Source organism: Gopherus flavomarginatus, chromosome 1 (genome assembly GCF_025201925.1).
Source record: "Gopherus flavomarginatus isolate rGopFla2 chromosome 1, rGopFla2.mat.asm, whole genome shotgun sequence".
Taxonomy (NCBI): Eukaryota; Metazoa; Chordata; order Testudines; family Testudinidae; genus Gopherus; species Gopherus flavomarginatus.
In genome coordinates, this window is record NC_066617.1 from 58,153,570 (window position 1) to 58,176,929 (window position 23,360).

Consider the following 23,360-nt stretch of genomic DNA (forward strand, 5'->3'; position numbering starts at 1 on the left):
CACTGGATCGGCGGGTAACAATTGATCTATCAGGGAGTGATTTATTGTGTCTAGTTTAGATGCGATAGATCGATTCCCAATCACTCTCCCTTCGACTGCTGATCTCCAGCAGAGCGAGAGGCGAAAGCAAAGTTGACAGGGGAACCGCGGCCGTCGATCCAGCGCTGTGAGGACGCAAAGTAAGTAATTTTAATTCAATCTAAGATATGTCGACTTCAGCTACGCTATTCTCATAGCTGAAGTTGCGTATCTTAGATCGATCCCCCCCAGTGTAGACAAGGCCTAAGGTTAAAGGCCACCATAGATGATCAGCATCAAGAGAAGATTGCATCAGAGTCTCTTTACTGGCAAAATCTTCTGAAAAGGCTCACTGCCATTGTGAGAATGCTTGCTACCCAAAACCTAGCACCGCGTGGCACTTCAGATCAGCTGTAGGTGCCAAACAATGGAAACTTCCTTAAAATTGTTGAGCTGATGACTGAGTTTGATGCTGTGCTCCAGGAGCATCTAAGAAGAGTCATCACCCAAGAAATGTATACATCCCACTACCTTGGAAAAACAATTCAAAATGAGATCATACAGTTACTGGCAACAAAAGTCAAACAGAAGATTGTGGCAGATCTGAAGTCAGCAAGATATTACATTGTTATTCTGGACTGCACACCTGACATCAGCCATACGGAACAAATGATTTTAATGGTGTGTTTTTAACAACAGAACCTAGTGAAAATGTCCCTGCAATGGCGACTGTCACAGAGTGTTTTCTAGAATTTATTGACAATGATGATACTACAGAAACTGGTATGACAAACGTGCTTCTTAAGAGGCTGGAAGATACGGGAATTGTAATAGCTGACATGAGAGGTCAGGGCCTCAATAATAGTGCCAACATGAGAGGAAAGAACAGAAGAGTGCAGATATGGATCCGAGAGCTAAACTCTCGAGCTTTTTTTGTCCCATGCAGTTCTCATTCATTGAATTTGGTGGTCAGTGATACAACATCAGCTTCTAGTGAGGTTGCTGGATTTTTTTTAATGTAATTCAAAGCATCTATGTATTTTTCTCTCCATCAACTCATAGATGGGAAATTTTGAAGCAACATCTGGGAACATCCTCTCTGACCATGAAACCACTGAGCGCCACACGATGGGAAAGTCGAGTGGAGGCGATAAAGCCTATCAAACACCAAATTGGGAAGACAGATGATGCCATAGTTGCCATTATGGAGGATAATGCTACGACAGGAACTGTTCTTGGGAGAACAGTGGTAGAGGGAAATGGAATCACCAGAAACATACATAACTTCAAATTTCTGTGTGGTTGGCACTGTTTTTTTTTTTTTTTGAAGAATTAAAGTCTTGAAGAACTCTTGGTACTAGAGAAGCTTGGAGCCTCAAAGGTGACTCCCCTTGGGAACTGAGCTCTCCAGAACTGTCTCTGAAGTGATCAATTTCTCTTTGAAGGAGGCTGTCATGGTATAATTCCCCACTCTGAACCTTAGCGTTGAAAAGATGGGGTACCAGCATGAATTCCTCTAAGCTCAATTACCAGTTTAGTACTTGTAGCGCTGCCACCAACCAGGAATTCCAGTGCCTGGTACACTCTGGCCCCCCAAATCCTTGCCCGGGGACCCCCAAGACCCAGTCCCTCTGGATCTTAACACAAGGAAAGTAAACCCTTTCCCTCACCGTTGCCTCTCCCAGGCTTCCCCTCCCTGGGTTACTCTGGAAGATTACTGTGATTCAAACTCCTTGAATCTTAAAACAGAGAGGAAAATTCACCTTCCCCCCTCCTTCTCTCTCCCTCTCCCAGACTCTCTCTGAGAGAGAAAGTAATCCTAACACAGAGAAAATTAACCTCTCTCTCCCCTTTCCCTCCTTTCTCCCCACCAATAATAAATAAATAAAAATAAATAAACCAGAATAAAAAAAACCAATCAGGTTCTTAAACAAGAAAAGCTTTTAATTAAAGAAAGAAAAAACAGTAAAAATTATCTTTGTAAATTTAAGATGGAATATGTTACAGGGTCTTTCAGCTACAGACACTGGGAATACCCTCCCAGACTAAGTATACAAGTACAATTAAAATCCTTTCAGCAAAATACAAATTTGAACTCCTTCCAGCCAAATACACATTTGCAAATAAAGAAAACAAATATAAGCCTAACTCGCCTTATCTATCTAGTACTCACTATTCTGAGCACAAAAGAGCCTGTATCAGAGAGATTGGAGAGAAACCTAGTTGCACGTCTGGTCGCTCTCAGAACCCAGAGAGAACAACCACCAAACACTAACAGCACACACACAAACTCCGCCCCCCCTCAAGATTTGAAAGTATTCTGTCCCGATTGGTCCTCTGGTCAGGTGATAGCCAGGCTCACTGAACTTGTTGACCCTTTACAGGCAAAAGAGACATGAAGTACTCCTGTTCTATTAACTCTTAACTATCTGTTTATGACAGAGGCTCTGTTAGGCGATCTAGATCATCTCCTCTTTGGAGCCTTCCATGCTCTTCTCCCATGATGATCTCTGTGACCAGGATTCAGAGATTGACAGGGCACTAAAGAGATGTCTACACTGCCAAAAAAAGACCTGGCAGATAAAGATGTAGAGGGGTTAAGGGAAATAAACTTGGAAGAAATTGGGGAATAGGGAAAAGTGTCTTAGAAAGACCAGTAATTCTATATCATAGACATCTTAAACGGGGTTGCATGTTGCTATGAAAACAGAATAAGTTTAGAAGAACAAACGCCTGACAGGTAGAAAAGTGTGGGTCCCAGAGGAGAACTGGACTTTGAGTCCAAGACAGTTGAAAATGTATCACTGAAGGAGGGAACCAGAGATTGAACCAGAGACTAATAGGTCAGATGAATGAAACTTGAGCTTGGACCCACAATGATGATTAGGCTTAGAGAAGAGCCATAAGCAACCCCAATGAAACAGAGGGTAACCCTTGGCCTGAGGTTGAAGAGAAAGCACTACTGCAAAGAAAATCTGTCACAGTACCTGTTGTGGATCCCCTCCCACTCTAAGGGCACTTTTTACTCATTCTACTAACTTTTACATAAGCTCTGATAGCCATCCTTCAGTAGCCCTACAATGGAAACAGGGAACAGAACCAGTAATAAAAGTTTGAACAGCACTACCGTTTCTGTGCAAAGCTTGTTGAGAAACACTAAAGAGGAAGTCTGTCAGATCACAATAATGCAGTATGCTGCAGGACAGTTTTTACATAGTTTCTTTCCCCAGTGCTAAAGGCTTATTTGGATTAGTACTAAGCAAGGAAGGATCCCCAAGTCCCACATCCAAGATTGGGCTCTGGAACACTACCTGTGCTGCTTTTCCCACTCCACCCTCTGGGGTTAAGTGGGCAAGAGACACACACTGCAGCTGAAAAAAAAAAAATGACCACGTGAAATGGGCTTGAAGTGTCGTGCAATGGTTTGAGCAACAGAGAATATAAGGACTTCCTAACACACCTGAATCATTGCAACTACATCTAATCGAACAATACCCAGTGGTAGATGTCTAAGAGAAAGTCACACATACCTCCCCTAAGCTACGAACTGATTCAGTGTGTGACTTGGATACTTACTATGCCTTTGAAGCTGTTGTGCAGTTGGCCCTCTGCAAAAATATGAAACTGTAGAGGTTGGATGCTGAAAATAATGGCTGATTTCAACATAGTAACAGTCTCCTCCAGCCTTTCACCACAGGCAACCACTGCTAGGTGCATCTTCTCAGCAGGCTGAGTTTTCATAAAATCATATCTAATGAAAAATAGTACAAATTAAATTGCATTTTCCAAGAACAGATATAAAAAGTGATGTCTTCTTAAGTGCATAATCTGATTAACAAAATATTCTTGATCTAAACTGAAGTTAGGAAGTAAGAATGGTATTTCTTTAACAAAAGATAACTTGGAACAGGAAAGAAAAAATAGTACTGAGTTACATTTTGTCTAGATTAAAGTTTAGTCTGACCAGCTTTATAGCCACAAAATTACAAAGCAATATAAATACAAAATGTTAGCAACACTCACAAAAGGAAATATCCACATTATTGGAAACTTTACATTATATTAACAGAATATGGATTACAGAGTTACAAGCGTCATGAAGTCAAAAACGCCACGATTAAGGTTGAGAGCGCAACCTTATATCTTATGTATATATTTTACAAAAAATTTCTTAGTTATATGCTCATTATATTCCTTTCTCACAGGATCCTACCTAAGTGCAAAAAAACCCTCAATTCAACCTTAACTATGGAGCCACAGGTGTCCCCATAATAGAGGGCTGGTGGAAGACTTTCATAAATAACGTTCAGCATAGTTCTTCATCTGGTTTTGTACTGATCTAAGTAAATTAGATGTGTTATACTGCAAATGGTGTCTGAGAGATTTTTTCTGCAATGCTTACTAAAGTTTTGTGAATGGATCATCTGTTTTAAGAGATTTTTCTGAATTTTTTAGTAATTTTTTTTCATACAAATTACATAATTATAAGCAAGCACATTCATATATTACATTTCTGGCCACAGTTAAGGCTGCATGCTGTTTAAGAAGAGAGTGGAAGTATATGAATTATGGGTGGTGGAAGGGAGGTAGTTGATATTGTGAAAAAACTGCTGAGTAGAATGTAGACGGGGTGTTGAAAGACATAGCTGCTTAACTGAATGCTCTTTATGGTTTGCATTAGTGGGATATGTAGCCCTGAAACCTTAACTCAAATTTAAGTTCTGTGGCAGAGCTCTGACCTTGTCTCAGTGGGTCCTGTGCTTCCTGGACGATTATACTAGCCTCAGAGGCTCACTGTGACCCTCTACGTAGCCCTTCTCCCCTTAGAGGAGAGGGTCACAGCCTACTGAGCCCTTTTCATCATAAGCCAGCAAGGAGATTGGTGAGCGAACTCCCACAGTCTCTGTTGTCCCTAGGGGCTTATTCGCGAACAGTTTAGCCTCCTGTTCTGATAGGGGCCTGTCTTCCCCTCCCAGGAGGTGTTTCTGTAGTGGAGAGCTGGGGGGACCCAGGCCCACTCTCTACTCTGGATTCCGGCCCACGGACCCTAATGGTAGCAGCCGTTGTCAGCTGACCTTTCACTGCCAGAGTTGCGACATTTCCCTGGGCCACTTCCCCACAGCTCTCCCGCTTCTCTCTCTCAACGCCTTCTCCACCTTTACCTCAGGACTCTCTTTCCAGTGGCTTGAGGGTGTCTTCATTACCCAGCATTTCAGCCGCACTTCCTCTCTTCTGGCTTCCTGGCTTCCCTCAGCCTCACTGGAGTGAGCCCTTTTATAGTATCAGAGAAGCCTTAGAGTCAGGTGTTCACATTAGCTTAAGGACTTCAACTGACTCTTTGCAGGCTAACTGGAGTCATGTGTCCACCCTAGCCTGGAGCAGCCCCTGCTCTGGTCAGTCAGGAACCAGGAAACTGCTTACCCAGCGGCCAGTATATCTGCCTTCTACTACTCTGCTGTACCCCACTGGCCTGGGTCTATTACAGTTTTTATTCCCACTCTCAAGTTTCCTCCCCCCACAGGATAACAAAAGAAAAAGCGAAAACACTGCTCAGGGATAAATTTTAACCATTCACAAATAATTATTTGACAAAAGGAATTTTTTCTTTTAATTTTTAACTTTTGACTTAGAATGCTTCCAAACTTATTCTAACTACCTAACCAACAGAGGACAGTATGCAATATTAAATGTGGACTGAGGTGAAAAGTATCTAGAGGCCCTGTGAAGGCAACTAAATTACTGATTCCACTAGAGCAAATCAAAATTCACTGTCTCTCTCTCACCATAGTGTTTGAGACCATACATAACATCTGATTAAAGGATCTCTCAGGAGTTCTCAAACTTTATCTAAAAGCCAGATTTCATTAGACATTTGTAAAGCATCTCCCATTCACAACTGAGCACCCCCTGCTAGCCTCATTCCACCATACAGACCTGGTCCCTTCCCATTTGTGATATCATAACTAGGGACAGCAGAACTGGAGGGACAGGACAAATGCTTACTGGGGCACCTGATGTATGTTTCTTCCACCACAATATCTTGCAAAGACCAGAACAAGACCTGGAGAAGGGGCTTAAGCAGTCATCACAGTGCACGAGATTAGGCCAGCCCCCTGGAAAGAAGATATGAACAGATCTCTCCCTAGCTTCCAGTAATTGTGGGTTCTGACAGAGTCACCCAGACCACCCGAGGGTGAGAAGCATGTGCACCAGCCTCTGGGGAGCACGGTGCACCAAGCACCAGCCAATGAGGAACAGAAATAGGAACTGCCAGAATGCCCCTTCCCAGCTTGGAGCCTGCCCCTTCCCAGCTTGGAGCCCTACCTCCACAAGTGTCAGTTGCTCCCCTAGCTCCTCTTCCTTTCCATCCCCCCTGCCCCAGCACATAACTAGCTGCAGCTGCTACAGAAATTACATACATGAGAAAATAGCATTAGAAATATATTTTAGAAGCATAAATTCAATTGTTTTAATTAAGTTTGTCAGCAATAAATACAGAGGAAAACACAAAGAATCTGTCTACCATATTATCCATTCTCACCAATCCTCCCAAAAAGAGTGCTACATTTCAAAATGAAAAACAACATGATCTTCAGTGCTTAATCTTTAATCCAGTCTATGCCATTAAGACATGTATTTAATTAAAGACAGTTATGCACAAAGGTGCCTTCAAGTTATCAAAAGCTGCTTTGTAAATGTGTTAACTTTTTACAATCAGGCCAAAACACATTAATATGTACAGTTCCAAGTCCTAGAAAATGAAATACGTTACTCACAATAAAAAGAATTCATACTAAAAGAAACTGGTGAACTTCTAGCCTTTAAAACAACTGAACACTACTCTGTCCTGCTCCGCTTTAAATCATGCTTTTTGCTTAATAAAAATGGTGATAAAATCTTCTAAATCCTAAAATTTTCACCAATAAAGCTTAAAGTTAATTAAGCTTAATAACTGGGTGTGGAACATGCTTTTCTCTCAACAAGAGAGAGTTCTTATGATAAGATTCAAGGGATGATAACTGGAATAGAGCTGGACGAAATATTTCAGATGAAACTTTTCCCTAAAATCTGCAGATCTGGAGAGAGAAACATTTCCATGAACATCTGTCAATTTTGCAAATTGTTTCAGTCGAAATGCAAAAAGAAAGCATTTCCAAAATATCACACTGAACCATACTGACATCATCAAAACATTGTTTTCAAGCTACATTCAAAAGGGGATTTAGGCACTATTCTCTTTACCCACTCTTTTATACTCAATATCCAGAGCACTCACCTGGAATGTGAGAGACTCAGATTTGAATCCCTGCTCTAGTTCAGGGACTTGAATCCAGGTCTCTCCTCCCACAGGTGAGTGACCTACCTAATCACCAGGTATATTCTGCTGTGGGTCTCTTTTATTCTCTCCTGTTGAAACTGTACCACTTTGTATCAAATACTTGAATGGTCACTGGTCCAGAGAGAGTAAGAATGACACTATTCCCTTGATGGATAAGGGTCCATATAGATAGCTTGGGTTGTCATTTAGCAAGTTCTGTACCATAGACACTCTAGTTGTCTGCCAGAGAACCACAATGACCTGCATGGACAGAGCAAAGACAGATGGACATCATATATAGGGATGTTGGGATGTTATGTTAATTGAATACATATGCTCTTTTCACAAGTCTTTCTATCCATGTCAAGTATCCCACAACACTTTCCAAAGCTGAAGTCAGCTTTGGCATTTGAAAATAGGAAATCTGTCTAAACCAAGATGCATGAATACTTTGTAACAAGTACAATGTTGACTAATATATGCTTGGCTATTGTATACATCAATATGTATTATTCACACCACATATATTAATATGCATTAGACACAATATTAATATAATATTATATTGTATATATCTTTCTAGAAGTTACATGGCCTGAATTGGCCTATGTCTTTCTATAATTCTGGTCACTTATGCTAAGTCAGCTTTGGCATAAGAAATAAGAAACTTATCAAACCAAAAATATATTAATGTTCTGCCCCGATACAAGTTGGAGTACCACCTTCCTGGACCAGTACCTGCAACAATTAGCGAGTACTTTCATGGTTCATCAACATTGGAATGTAGTTTTAAAACAAGACAGAGAAAATATAGGCAAATACAAAGGTCAAAGCGGGCACAAACTAGTGGGTTAAACTTAAAACTCTGAGTGCCGATGGTTTCAGTACCGAGGTAATCGGTGCAGATGGCGCTGTTGTAGTCATGGCTGTTGGTGCTTGCCTCGGAGCATTCTGCACTACTAGGACAGAAGGTGGCGTCATAACCTCCTAGTGCTGTAACCTTTAGGAGGCTCTGTCGGTGCCGTAGTGGAGGAAATAGGTTTCTGTTTGCTCCTCAACTCCGAACCTGCCTGCTAAGGGTCAATGGCTTTAACAGCACACGTAGTACCAGAGGATCCCACTGCCTCGGAAGTACTCAGCCATGGCGCGGTTGATACTGAGAATGAGGAGTGGGCCAGAGACTGCTTCTTTTTTGGTGGCTCCTTGAGAGAAGTCAAAGCCCTTTTCCTCACTACCCTTCTGGTGAAGGAGGTGAAGACACCGGAAGCCGTTGACCAGGGCAGGTCTTCAGATCCGGACAGGATGCTGGGTGCAGACTTTTCCATTAATAGAAGTTTGAGACATAGGTCTCTGTCCTTTCTGGTGCAAGCCTTTAGGTGGGTGCAATGAGAGCACTTTGAGGAACTCTTCCCCAAGAGGCATGGGACACACAGAGTGCTTGTCAGACGGGGATCGCCTCTCAGCAGGAAAGGCAGTGCTTGAAGCCCGGTGAACCAGGCATGGCTCGAGATATAGCAGTTCAATCCTAATGGTAAACCCTAACTAAGCTAAGGGGTACTCAAATGGAGAAAAAAGAAAATACACAGGGAGAAAGCGAAAAGTAAGCCCAACTAAAGTACTAAAGACTTCTCTAAATTATTTTAAACACTAAGTATAGCTATCAGTCCTAATACTGCTGGGGGCTCTGTCTCAGGTCAAGCACGGTTGAGAAAGAACTGAGGAGGATCTGGTCGCGCGGCACTAGATAGGCGCTGACAAGGGTGCAAGATGGGGAGACGCATGCGCACTCAAACACTGCTGCTGAAATTCTCCAATAAAAGGAGCTAGGACACACCAACACCTGAAGTAGAGCATCTAGGGACACTCCTTGAAGCGACATGGTTTGCCCAGAAACGGTGTGCTTATTTATCAGTTCCTCTTCATGGTTTCATAACCCATTATCTTGCTATGCTTATATAAAATAATATACTTTCTTTTTACAAATATGAAGCCTACCAAAAAATGTAAAATTACTAAAAATGAAGACCATTCATATACTTTTGTTTTATTTCCTCAGAGATAGTCAGATATCTTTGTGCAGTGTAACTACAAGATGACCTAATCAGATTTTAACAGAAGACAAGTAAACTTGCCATATTAGATGTACACTGAAAAGCACTGTGTTGCTTGGGGACCGTGTCTTTGTCAAGTAGTTCTGAAGCATGCCAGACGTGCAATGTTACTTTTCCGACAAACTATTTGCATCATTTGAAAACAAATTTGCATTACAGCTGTATTATGTGTAAACTACTAATTAAAGATGAAACTTTGAGGTCATGGTATCGCTTCAATGTACTGTACAACTATCGTTTCAGGCTACTTACGGCATGCTGTAAAGTAATAAACTCAGAATCGTTTGGCTAGTGCTCTCAGCTAGTCATGAGATCCTAGGGGAAAAAAGTTAATTAGGAACTCCTGGCTTCAAATAATAAATCTAAGCACTGGAAAGGAGCAATTGCAAAATGTGTACTTGTTCTATCTATACTGAATTAATCTGCAGGTTTCCAGTTCACTGCAACAAATCTTATCAGTTCGTTAACAACTGTGACCCACAAATAGTTTTTCGTTACATTACGTTAGAAGAATGGTAAGTGTTTCAGTTAGAAAAAAATAGTGTTGAATATTAGCATTTAATAGACATGCTCATCTGTTAAATATGAGTAAATAGAGATTTCACTCAATTTCATAAAATCACTAGAAATGATGTCAGCGTTCTAATGAGGCTCATTCTGTAATATCATAGCACCCGGTTAAACAGAGAGAGCTAATGACTATATTCCCACATGTCTCTTGAAACAAAAGAACACTGTTTTAACAATTATTCTTTTGTTTTTGATATTTACATGACAAGGATTTGTAAGCCTGTTAATAATTCCTAAATAAGTAGTAATAAAAAGAAAAGAAATAATGCAATAAAGAAAATTGGTAAATTCTCTGGATTTCTTCTTGATATTAAATTTCTCAGGATAAATGATAATGCACAAAGTGCCATTAAGGGGGCATAAAAGTCCAGTTTAGGAAGACAATTGCACTATAAGCACAAGAAAACACATTTGAAGTAATTTTTAAAGTGTGCTTAATTTGCCAGTTTGTTATATAACCGATACTAGCTGCCAGTAATAAGTTTCTATTTAATATAGAGCCTACCTAAAAGCAGCTTCCCAAAAGCAGTTCATTCCACAAACATCAGAGGGCAGCATCCAATAGGAATTCCAGTAAGATATAGACAAATTCTTACACCTAACAGGATAAGACAGAAATAACAATCCTATAAGAAAGTTACTGGTGTTATATTAAAATGAAACGTATTATTTTCAGCTCAACATCAGAACTGTTATTCCATGGCACAGCAGTTCCATAAAGACCACTAGCTTATATTGCAGGGGTCAGCAACCTTTCAGAAGTAGTGTGCCGAGTCTTCATTTATTCACTCTAATTTAAGGTCTCGCGTGTCAGTTATACATTTTATTGTTTTTAGAAGGTCTCTTTTCATAAGTCTATAATATATAACTAAACTATTGTTGTATGTAAATTAAATAAGGTTTTAAAAATGTTTAAGAAGGTTCATTTAAAATTAAATTAAAATGCAGAGCCCTCCGGACTGGTGGCCAGGACCTGGGCAGTGTGAGTGCCACTGAAAATCAACTCGCGTGCCGTGCCATAGGTTGCTTACCTGTTATATTGTATCAAGGCTTAGATAATAAACCAGATACCTACTAGCCCAAACACTAAACATATTAGCTAGAGTAGCGGTCCCCAAGCTTTTCACCTTGCACCCCTCTTATCCCTGTCTGTGCCTCTCCACTGCCCCCCAGAGCAGAGGACACAGACAGAGGGCTTGTCTACATCACAAAGTTGCAGCGCTGGTGAGGGGGTTACAGCGCTGCAACTTAGGAGGTGTACACATCTGCAGGGCATCACCAGCGCTGCAACTCCCTGTTTGCAGCGCTGGCCGTACTCCTGTTTTGTCTCGGGTGTAGAGGATCCAGCGCTGGTAATCAAGTGTAGACACTTACCAGCGTTTTTCTTGACCTCCGTGGAATAAGCAGGTATCCCAGCATACCTGAGGAAGCCTCTCTGGTAATCAAGCAGGTCTCCTTCCCCGCGGTTTGCTCCGGTGTTCTCCGAATCCCCCCCCAAGCGGGTCTCCTTCCTCGCGGTTTGCAGGGGGCTTCGGGGAACACGAGAGCAAACCGCGGGGAAGCAGGTCTCCTTCCCCGCGGTTTGCAGGGGAGTTCGGGGAACGTGAGAGCAAACCGCGGGGAAGGAGACCTGCTTGCACGGAGGGGGTTCGGGGAACGCGAGAGCACACTGCGGGGAAGGAGACCTGCTTGCACGGGGGTTCGGGGAACGCGAGAGCAAACCGCGGGGAAGGAGACCTGCTTGCAGGGGGGTTCGGGGAACACTGGAGCAAACCGGGGAAGGAGACCTGCTTCCCCGCGGTTTGCTCTCGCGTTCCCCGAACCCCCCTTGAAGCCGCCCAACAGCGCTGCAGTGTGGCCACATCTAACACCACTTGCAGCGCTGGTTGCTGTAAGTGTGGCCACTCTGCAGCGCTGGCCCTATACAGCTGTACTAATACAGCTGTAACAACCAGCGCTGCAAAATTGTAGATGTAGACATACCCAGAGGTAAGGAGGTCAATGCTGAGGATTCAGCTGGGGGCAGATGCAAAGCTCCAGACACTGGGCCAGCAGCTGGAACCTCGAGCACGGGACCAGGAGCGGAGCCCTGGGCACGGGCCAGCAGCCAGGAGCAAAGCCTCAGGTGCAGGGCTGCAGATGGGACCCTTGGTGGGGGGGACTGGCAACTAGGGCCAGGAGCAGGAGCGGAGCATGGTGGCACTCCCTCCCTGCCCCCCGTGGGGTCTGTCCCAGGCCCAGCCATGCCCCACCCCAAATATTCCTTTGTGCCTTCCTAAGGGGGTACATCCCACACATTGGGGACCCCATAGAGGTACATCTATAAGAAAGTATTGGGCACCATCAGCAATGCCCAAGAACAATTCTATTATCAGAAGTCCAGTCCCCACTCTTGCTCGCCCTTTCCCCCACCCCACCATTACCTCCAGATGCCAGGAAGGTAAAGGAGGCTGGGCTTTTTACCACGCTTCTGCCCTAGCCTCTTCTTGGGACTCTCTTTGGATATTAGCCTGTAGTTTATAGGCATCATACTTCTGAAATGCTTCACCTGTAAAGGCTGGCAAGGAGGAGCTTTCTGTTTTTTCACCCCACCTTTAATACTTCCTACTCTTGTAAGGAGGGAGGATTTCTGTGACTGCATATGTCCTCTCTACATGCACATACTATTTACTGGATTTTTCTCCCTGGTATTATTTCCAGTGCTTGCTTCTACTGTTCCTCAGTTCTTTATAAAGCAACAGAAGCATGACATTTTCATTGCTGCCCACAGAGTTTTCAGTAACAGCAGTGAAACTGACCAGTCTAATTTCATACTGCTTACCAAAGCTGTGAGCAGCAGAATTGTTTGCTATGGATAAGTGAGGAATACAATACATAGGTTTAGTAGTAGTTTTTGCCACCCCAAGAACTAGATTTTTTTAAATGAAAACTTAAATGTTGCAGAAATTTATGGTATAGGTTTCCTCATGGTCCAGAGCAAGCTTTTAATTTGCCATGGGCAAGTGGCAAACCACTATCTACATTACAGGGATATTTTTATTAGAATCAGAGGGTACCTTGTAAATACAGTTCTCTTGCGACCCAAGGAGCAAGGTGAACTTCCATTTAAGTATTCTCACAAATTTTCTTTTTCCAAGGCCTTGTCTAGTCTAGAAAAATAAATGCTTTCTATACAAAAAACCTGTTCACTAAACCAACAGGCTTCAAAGCCCTAGTGTAGATGGGGCCACGAGTATTTCACCATAACATATGCTAGCTCTTCAACTTGTTAAAAAATAAGTGTTTTTTCCTCTAGACAGCCTAAATCAGTCCTAAATTATAACAGCTTTTTAAATGTAATCTTTTTTAAACAACATTGTGTCTGTTTAAATGTCATTCCCGTCCACCCAAAAACCTTCATTTAATATTAGAATCTAACAGGTCTACACAAAGTTATTGTCATAGACAATGGTAAGATATGATGTGGCAGAACCATATTTCTTTGTAGTCATATTTACAGTGCTGTGCAGTGTCATAATAACCATCCTTGGCAAGCTTTCCTCATTCATATTAATGACGTGCAATAATGACTTCTACTAGATTAAGAACTGAAATAGCAGGTTGTACTGCTGCCCTACCCACTTTTACACAGTAGTAGGCAAGTAATGATTAGGGAAAACTTTTAAAATGCATGTTCAAAGGCCTATGTGAGCAAACCAACCTCCAAATTTCACTTAAAGACACATTTAAAAAGGATAAATTTGAGGAATCTAAAGTGCAGATATACTCTGAAGTGACCTCCTATGCCCCATTTTCCCAGGGCCATAATTAGGATGGGGCAAGATGAGCAGCTGCCTAGGACACGGAGCTGGCAGGGGCACAAAAATGGGGCAGTGCAGGATTGGGCTCAACACCATTGGCCGGAGTCCAAGACATAGTTTGGGGTGGGGTGTGGCATTGCTCCTCCCCATAAATAGAGGCATGGGCCAGGAGCGGCCGGCATGAAGCTGCTTCTCCTGGCAATGGTACCGCTGCAGCTGGATGCCATCTCTTAAATCCTAGTGCCTTCTACATGTGCTGGGCTCCCTATTTGGCCTCCATCCTGTTTTCTGTACAACCATAAGTGCCCACAGAGGGAGGAAGCAGGGCAAGGGAGACAGGGTGTAACCACAAGGGTTGCAATATGCTCACAGCCTTGCTTTCCAGAGCTGGCAGGAATGAGTCCATGAATGAGTTCCTGGGCTCAGCACTGGGCTCAGATGGCTGAGTTCAGAGCTCAGGCTGTGTGACTGCGAGCACAGCAGCCATGGGGCTGGGGCGGGGCAACAAAGGAGAGCAAGAGGCTGATCTGCTGTATGCACAGGGAGCAGGGGAGAGTGACCCGGCTGCAATGGCAGGTCCCCAGATGGCAACCGGAGTGTGACTAGGCTGCTGAGAGGCAGGTGTCCAAGGGGAGCATCTCATGGCAGCCAGACTCCACGGGCAGGGGCTGGCTCCAGGAGATGTCACAAGTCAGCACCAAGCTCCTTCATGGTGGACGCAAGAGCATGTCGGGGCACAGCTTGGAGCTGTGCTGCCCACACTGCCTGGGGAGTGCCCAGCTGTGCAGAAGAGCACAGAGAGCCACGGGCCCAAGTGGCTCCCACCAGCTTCCCATCTGCTGGTTCCTGGCAGGAGACGATGGTTTTCTAACTGAGGGGTGCATTTCCCTAGGGAGGTACACCTTGCAGTTTAATAACCTCTGTGCTAAATGGGAAGCAGAAATCTGGGGAGGGGGCACATGATATCATTTCATCCCCCCTACCCCACACCCACAAACACACACGTTGCCTCTAGAGAGCGTAAATATGACTGCTCACCCTGGGCACTAAAATGCTTAGCTTCAGCTCTGAGTTTTCCTAACTGGAATGTGGTGATAACAATACCTACCCTCCTTTGAGCTCTATGGATGAAGAGCACTTTGGGAGAAGGAGCAGGGGGAGAGAAAGTATGTTTTTGAGTAAGTGAAAAAGAAGAAAATCGCATAGTGTTATAGTACTACTAATACTTGCATTATTTTGATTACTACAGTGATTTGGGGTTTGTTTTTTTGCTTACAGACTCAAGGACTTCTAGGCTATAAGACTAAATTTTCATTTTCCAGCTTGAATCTGAAGTTGTGTTCTTTCCTGCTTGTACTTCGTAAGCACTACAGCTTTTTCAATAGGACTTACACAAATTCTGTTGATACCGAAGGCAGGGGACAAAAATCATTTTAACACCATTAAGCTTCTTTTAGTATTTGTAGTAGAAGCTTTTGTCAAAGCAGACGACTCCTAATACATATGAAGACAAGAGAGGGATAGCTCAATGGTTAGAGCATTGCGCCGCCAACCCCAGGGTTGAGTTCAATCCTTGAGGGGGCCATTTAGGGATCTGGGGCAAAAATTGGGGACTGGTCCTGCTTTGAGCAGAAGGTTGGACTAGATGACCTCCTGAAGTCCCTTCCAACCCTGATATTCTATGATGATTCTATTAAGTGATCACTTTTCTGACTATAAACTGTGCTTTAAATGCCTTAAAATTGTGAGTGCAAAGTTAAACACTACGAAATCATCTTTGTATCTTAGTCAATTACTGCACATATTCAAATGTAAAGAAGCTACATACAATATGCAGGAGAACATGTCTTACCTGTTAATTTCTTCTCAGATAAAAAGTGTTTGCCAGTCAGACCAATAATTCCACCTCCCCTTCTCATGTATACCAACAGAAATTGCAACAAAACTGTAAACCTCAGAAGAGACAGAGGAAGGCCTGTTCATCCAATGTTCCTGACAGAATTATTTCAAAGTTTATTCAATTGACATACCACATAAAATGAATGTAACCATGACAACCAAAATTAGGCTAACGTAAGCATGAGCTCTCAGGTCTGAAGGATAGCAAAATCTTTTTTTAAACACACATCTACCTACTATAATGAGTGTACCAAATTGGCAGACATGCATTCACTAGTAAAAGGAAACACAAATAATCTCATGTCATATCAAAAGGATGTCCAATCATCACCATAGGGAAGTTGCTGAAAGTAAAAAAAATTGGAGGCAGACAGCATTTAGACAAGATTAAATAGTCCTATATTTTTGCTTTTTATTGTCGACCATTGCCTAGAGCTTGCAGATATGGTCTTCAGAAAGCCAGAGGAGACCAGATCAGTATATTCAACCTGTACTTGCACTATGACTTTTGAATAGGTATTTTAAAAGCTTTTTCTATACTGCAATGAAGTACTTATTTTACACATTTCTTCCACTGATGCTCTGTGCCGTGATCATCAAAGCCTTCATGGAACTGGCTTTAATTCCCTGAGGAAGTGATGAATCATTTTTCTTGAAAGACAAGAACATTTCTTTACACATCTGATTCCAGCAATCTTGTTGTCTCTGAACCTTGGGTGAAACACAAAGAGGACAGAATATTTCCAGTATGGTTCAATACTCACGTAAGTCCAATATTCAGTTTCTTCCAGGATACTGCTTCGCTGCCTAAAATGCTTGTGCAGACAGATACACTTTGTTATAAAAAGGCGCTTTGTAAGGGTATGCTTCAAAAGCTAAGATTCCCCCCTTGATGCACCAGCAATTCTATATTGTCTGCAGTACTGTATCTTTGATTTTGAGTCCTTCCTGAAGATTAAAGCACCACCACAGAATCTATATAATTTATTTCAACCAGTTTGACAGATAGCTCTTGAGGTAGAACTGGGTCCCAGTATAATAGGTTCTTCCTTAATCAGGAGAGACAACTATATTATTGGAATAGCTTTGCTTCTTCACTCAACATGGAGTGATTAGTATTTCACATATATTATCTTCATCTTCTCAACAAGAGGCATTTGTGGATAGGCTGCTGAAAACAACATGAGAAGATCATATGGATGCCATCTCATTTGCCAAAAGAAGTGAGTCTACTAGGTGATGTCTCCATTTACTTATCACAGGGATCAGCAACCTTTGGCCTGCGACCCAAAAGGGTAAGCACCCTGGCGGGCTGGGCCAGTTTGTTTACCTGCCACATCCACAGATTCGGCCGATCGCGGCTCCCAATGGCCGTGATTCGCTGCTCCAGGCCAATTGGGGTGGCAGGAAGCGGCAACCAGCACATCCTTTGGCCTGCGCCGCTTCCTGCAGCCCCCATTGGCCTGGGACAGCAAATCGCGGCCAGTGGGAGCCGCGATCAGCCAAACCTGTGGATGTGGCAGGTAAACAAACTGGCCCGGCCCACCAGAGATTGCTGATTCCTGACTTATCAGACGGTTAAATACTAGGGCTATCAATTAATCGTAGTTAACACAGGCAATTAACACAAAACAAATTAACACTTATTTCAACAAGCATTAAATGGCACACCTGTCTTTTGACCCACTTCACTTACTGTATTTAATCGCTTGGTGGACACTGGCACAGTTCTACTGTGTTCTCATGATCTAGAGTGATTATCAGAAAAAGTTAATGGAGCAATGTAGTAAGAGTTCAGGTCTTTTGAAGGGGAAGTTTAATTTTTTAAAAACTTCTGGATGGTTATCTGGATTAAAAAAAAAAAAGGACTTATCTGTAGCTAATGCAATGCTGAGTTCCAATACCATCTAAGTACTTCAAGTCTGCAGTACCAACTATGTGCTAAACATGCTTTCGTCTTAAGGTTTGTGCTACAGAAAACCCACCGACAGCAAATGAACCCCAACAGCCGCAATAGAGTATGCTTACGGAGTTTCAGAATGCTACAATGCTACAAGCCCATAGATCAAATAAAGTACAGTAGCTTAACCAACGCTATTGCAAAGTGGATAGCTGTGTACTGCAGCCCACTCAACACTGTAAACGACAGAGGACTAAGAGATGATATTCAAATTGCATCTTCCAAATCACTCATATACTTTGCCCTGCAGAGGAATACATGACCTATATCACAACGAGAATACTATAAAGTTGGAGTTTCTTAAAAATAAACTAGCTGTTGCTTTGACTGGTGATCACTGGACATCCTTGAGCAATCACAGCTATCTTGGAGTTGATTGATTACTGCATGGACACTGCAGTCATTTGCTTTATGAGTAATATATAAAGAAGAGAGACATTATGCAGAAGCATGTGCCAAGTGTTTCTTAGATATTGCAAAAGAATGGAATATTCAGGTAAAGGTAACACTTTGTACTGAAAGACAGGGCATGTAATTGATAGCAGCAGACAGTCATTTGCCTTTTGAACACATGGCATACATCGCTCACAGTCTGCAGTGATGCATTACAGTGGTGCTCGGTGATGGTGGTTTTAAAAATGTGTTGACAAAATATAGAACACTTGTGGGCCATTTCAAACACAGAGCTAGGAATACAACAAGCTGCAAATGGATAGAAACAAGAACCTCCTCTACAAGATATTTCAACCAGATGGAACTCCGCATTGAGTATGGTTCAGCACTTGCTTTGCAATGAAGTCACTACCAAGGCCACCTTAGCTCCTCAAAAGCACAATCGATCAGTAACAACAAGAATTTTGAAAAACTGTCAAAAGCTAGAAACACTACTTGAGCCCTGCAGATCTGTAACTGAACTCCTTGGGGGAGAAGACTGTCTCCTGCTCCGTAGTTTTACTTGCATTCTGCCATATATTTCGTGTTATGGCAGTCTCGGATAATGACCCAGCATGTGTTGTTTGACTTAAGAACACTTTCACTGCACATTTGACAAAACACAAAGGCGGTACTAAAATGAGATTTGTAAAGATAGATACAGCACTCAACCCAAGGTTTAAGAATCAGAATCTGCCTTCCAAAATCTTAAAAGAGCAACACCCCAATGTGGAAACTAGAGTATGTGACCCATCCCAAAAGACAAAAATACACACACCTTCTGTGGGGGATATCATACTTAAAGGATGAAAATGAGTGTTTGCTGGTCCACACTGCTTTGCATCATTATCAAGCAGAACCCATCATCATCCTGGAAGCATGTTCTCTGGAATGGTGGTCGAATCATGAAGGGACATACGAATGTTTAGCATACCTGGTACGTAAATACCTTGCAATGCCAGCTACAACAGTATCACTCAAATGCCCAGTCTCATTTTCAGGTGCCATTGTAAATAAAAAGCAGGCAATGTTATCTCCCATAAATGTAAACATACTTGTTTGTCTTAGTGATTGGCTGAACAGGTTGGACCAAGTGGACTTGTAGGTGCTAAAGTTTTACATGGTTTTATTTTTTGAATGCAGTTATGCAAAAAAATTCTACATTTTTAAGTTGTACTTTCACAATAAAGAGATAGCACTACAGTACTTGTATGAAGTGAAAAGAAAAATAGTATTTTTTACAGTGCAAATATTTAGTCAAAATATAAAGTGAGCACTGTACACTTTCTATTCTGTCTTATAATTTAAATCAATATATTTGAAAATGTAGAAAACATCCAATGTTTAAATAAATGGTATTCTATTGTTTAACAGTGGACTTACAATGGTGTTTAATTGCAACTTTTTTAAATCTTGTGATTAATCACAATTGTTTTAATCATTTGAGCCGAGATGTATTTAACAGGGTTGTCAGATTTCACTCCTCTGATGAGCAATCCTGCTGCAAAAATCAGGCCATTGTTACACCGAGGCCTTATCTACACCACATAGTTTTGTAGATGCAAGTTACACCAACAATCAAAAACCAGTATAATTATATCGCTTGTGCACATTCACACAACGCTCCTTCTGTCGGCAGAGTGCATACAAAGTTGGTGCTCCAACACCGACAGTGAGAACAGTGCACTGTGGGTAGCTATCCCACTGTGCTACTCACTACTTTCTGCAGCTACAAGTTGTGGGAAGGAAGAGTGGATCTCAATGCATCATGGGTGCAGGCTCAATGTCCCATGATGCAATTTTTTCTGTCCTATCATTCCCATTGGCTTCCAACTGCATTTCATGACATTTTTCAATGACTTCTGTTTACTGTCTGCAGGTCACCTGTCTGAAAGGATGGATTCCGCACTGCTCTCTAATGTTGTGGTCACTGTTATGACACATTGCAGATGGTCATGCAGTATATCATGAACTCCCAATCTGAACAGCAATCAGAGTTGCCTGACTTCCTGCGTCTCATGGGAAAAAACCCACCAGATTACTTTTGGAATTCAAGCAGCAGCTGCAAACAGTGGACCATTGTTTGGGGCTCGGGAAACAAGCACTGAGTGGAGGGATCGCATTGTTACGCAGGTCTGGGATGACAAACAGTGACTGCATAACTTTTGGATGCAGAAAGCCACCTTTCTGGAACCGTGCACGGAGCTTGACCCAGCACTGCAGCACAAGTACACCAGAATGAGAGCTGCCCTCTCAGTGAAGAAGCGCATGGCAATTGGTACGTGGATGCTGTCAACTCCACACTTCTCAATTCCAAACTGATTCGCAACTGACTGGTAGAAGTCCACCGTTGGGGCTGCATTAAAACAAGTGTGCAGAGCCATTAATCACATCCCGTTATGAAGGACTGACTCTTGACAATGTGCGTGAAATAGTGGATGGCTTTGCAGCAATGGGATTTCCTAACTGCGGTGGGGCGATAGATGGCACACATATCCCAATTTTGTCCCCGACCATCCTGCGACATCACCAGAAAGGGCTATTTCTCTATGGTATTGCAGGCACTTGTGGATTACTGACATCAATGTGGGTGGTCCAGGAAGGTGCATGACGCACGCCTCTTCAGGAACACTGGCCTGTACAGAAAGCTCGAAGCATGGACTCTCTTTCCAGACCAGAAGATTCCAGTGGAGGATGCTGAAATGCTCATAGGGATCCTGGGAGACCCAGTGTACCCCTTACTCCCATACCACATGAAGCCTTACACGGGAACCCTGGACAGCAACAAGGAGCATTTCAACAGTAGACTGAGCAGGTGCAGAATGACCATAGAATATGCCTTTGGCAGATTAAAAGCACACTGGTACTTCCTTTACTGCAGTTTAGGCCTATATGAGGAAAATATTCACATGGTCACAGCAGCCTCCTGCCCGCTCCATAATATTTGTGAGGCTAAGAGTGAAAAGTTTCCTCCGGGTTGAAGCGCAGACACCAATTGCCGAGCAGTTGATTTTGAGCAGCCAGATGCCAGGGCTATTAGAGGGGCACAACAGGGAGCTATCAGGCTTTGAGGCAACATTTTGACAATGAGCACCAGTAATGTGTCTTTCTATACAGCACTCTGCCATGTTTTAATTTGCCACCTTGCATGAAAATTTTGATGATTCCTGACTGTGATTTGTAGTCAGCAAATGATCATATTGCCATTGAGTATTAATTCCAGCAGCAACAACCACATATAGAAGACAAATAGAAATTGCTTATCTTTCAGAGAGTTTGTTTTTATTAAATACCAGTTAAATCACATAAAAGGCTTGGTGGGAAGGGAGATAACAGTGCAGGGCAATGTAGGCTCTCCTGGCTGTGTGTAGGTCTAGCTATCATTTTGAAAGCTGTTCGAAGCAGTGGATTGAACAGGGTACCGAGATGTTCCAGGAAGTTGCAAGGAATGTGTGGGAGAAGTTTGGGGAGGGCATAGAAAGTAATTCTGCAGAGGGAGGTGGAGGAAACAAGCACGTGTTCTGCCTGGAGCATGATTTAGGGACTTCAGCATCTCTGTTTGCTCCTCCAACACTTATCATCCGCTCCTGGCCCATTAAAATTCACTTCTCGCTCTCCTTTCTGTACTGCCTGTCTATATTAATTTTTTCCTTCAAAATCTCTCTCCACTCCTTGTGTTCCTGTTTTTTGGTATCTGAGGATTGGAGCACCTCTTGCAACATGGCCTTTTTGGGCTCTTCCTTATCTGGCAGAGGCATTCCGCCAGTGTGTAAGGGGGTCCCCAGAAGGCCACATCTGCAAAAGCACAAGCAACAATAAACAGAAGTTAGTTCACGCACATCATCAAATCATTATTGTAAAATACCCCTCTTTTTACATATGAATCAGTTTCTCAGTGTCCCTTGGCAAGCACACATCTCGGCAAACACCCTAAACATGGTGAGTTTGGCCCAGGGTGGGGGCACAAGATGGGGCAAAGGTTCTAGGTGGTTTTTTAAGGGGATCGCTGTAGGAAACTAGGGATAATATTGTAAATTCTGCCACCATTTTCCACATGCGAGGGGTGTCACTGAAGCCAATATCTCATTCCTGAGGGTAAGAATGCAAGGGTGCATCTTCTGCATGCATGCAGCTTCACACCTGGTCCCTATGCTGTGCACCTGTGTGCTGCTTTGGTCCCTGCACAAATGATTCCTGATTGGCACGGGAAAGTAACAAAAGCAGCTCTGCCAAGGAACCTTCAGCAGAGGATTGGCAAGTACCTCCAGGAAAGTTTCCTAGCGATCCCGCTGGAGGATTCCCATTAAATCTTGGTGTGCATTAAAATACTGTTACGCCACACTGCTTAGCTGCACAGGGCAACATGGAACACATGCAAACACAGCTATTCTTCTACATTTCTATCACTTCACCCACTTCTAGAATATACAGAGCTAGGGACTGCTCTACCTCATATAACCAAGCAGAATCAACTCAAACAGATCACTTACCAGAGCTCTCCTCTCCTGCATCATGTTTGCCAGAGACAGACTGCTGGGACTAGCTAGATCCCTCCGGAGTGGAAAAGAGATCCTGACTTGCCATACCACCGGACGACTCTGCCATGTGCTCCACCTCATCCTCCAACTTGAGCTTCTCGTCCACTGTCCACTATCTCCAGTCATGCCAAAGTATTCACCAGGCTCTGGCGGTGGAGGTGGGGTCACCAACAAGGATGATGTCCAGCTCCTTAGAGAAGTGGCAGGTCTTTGGCCCAGCACCAGAGCGACAGTTTGCCTCCCTTATCTTCTGGTTTTCCCACCTCAGCTCCTTTATCTTTGCACAGCATTCGGTGTGTAAGGGAGCATGTCCCATTCATAGCTCTTATCCAATATGCCACGAGAAATCAGACTGCAGGCATCAAAATTTCTACAGCTGAAGCAGAGACCCCTTTCCCCACCATGTCAACAAATCCAACAACTCAGCCTCCTCTCCCCACAATGCCAACAGATCCAACAATTCAGCCTCCTCTTCCCACAATGCCAACAGATCTAATGACTCAAGCGGAAAAGCATTTGCTGTGCGGAGCTGCTATGGTCAGCCGGAAAGATGCGATGTGAGCTCTCTGCACCGAGCACACAGGAAGTGGAATTTCAAAAATTCCCGGGCCTTGAAAGGGGGAAGGCCAGATGCCTGTGTATCTGGATGCAGGGCAGCGAAGTTCAAATTGCTGACTGGAGTGGTCAGGATGGGCATTGTGAGATACCTCCTGG

General features: G+C 43.1%; 1 protein-coding gene across 2 annotated transcripts in view; it reads right to left on the reverse strand.

The window, feature by feature from the left end:
• Nucleotides 1-23,360, reverse strand: part of GXYLT1 (glucoside xylosyltransferase 1) — a 70,081-nt gene that overhangs the window by 37,729 nt on the left and 8,992 nt on the right. The window contains exons 2-3 of one of the 2 annotated variants that reach the window (XM_050936282.1): nt 10,523-10,615; nt 3,595-3,769 (exon numbers count right to left, since the gene is read on the reverse strand). In XM_050936282.1, coding sequence (XP_050792239.1) covers nt 3,595-3,769; nt 10,523-10,615 — 268 coding nt within the window. The remainder of the gene's footprint in view (nt 1-3,594; nt 3,770-10,522; nt 10,616-23,360) is intronic. The other variant, XM_050936283.1, reaches the window with a different exon arrangement.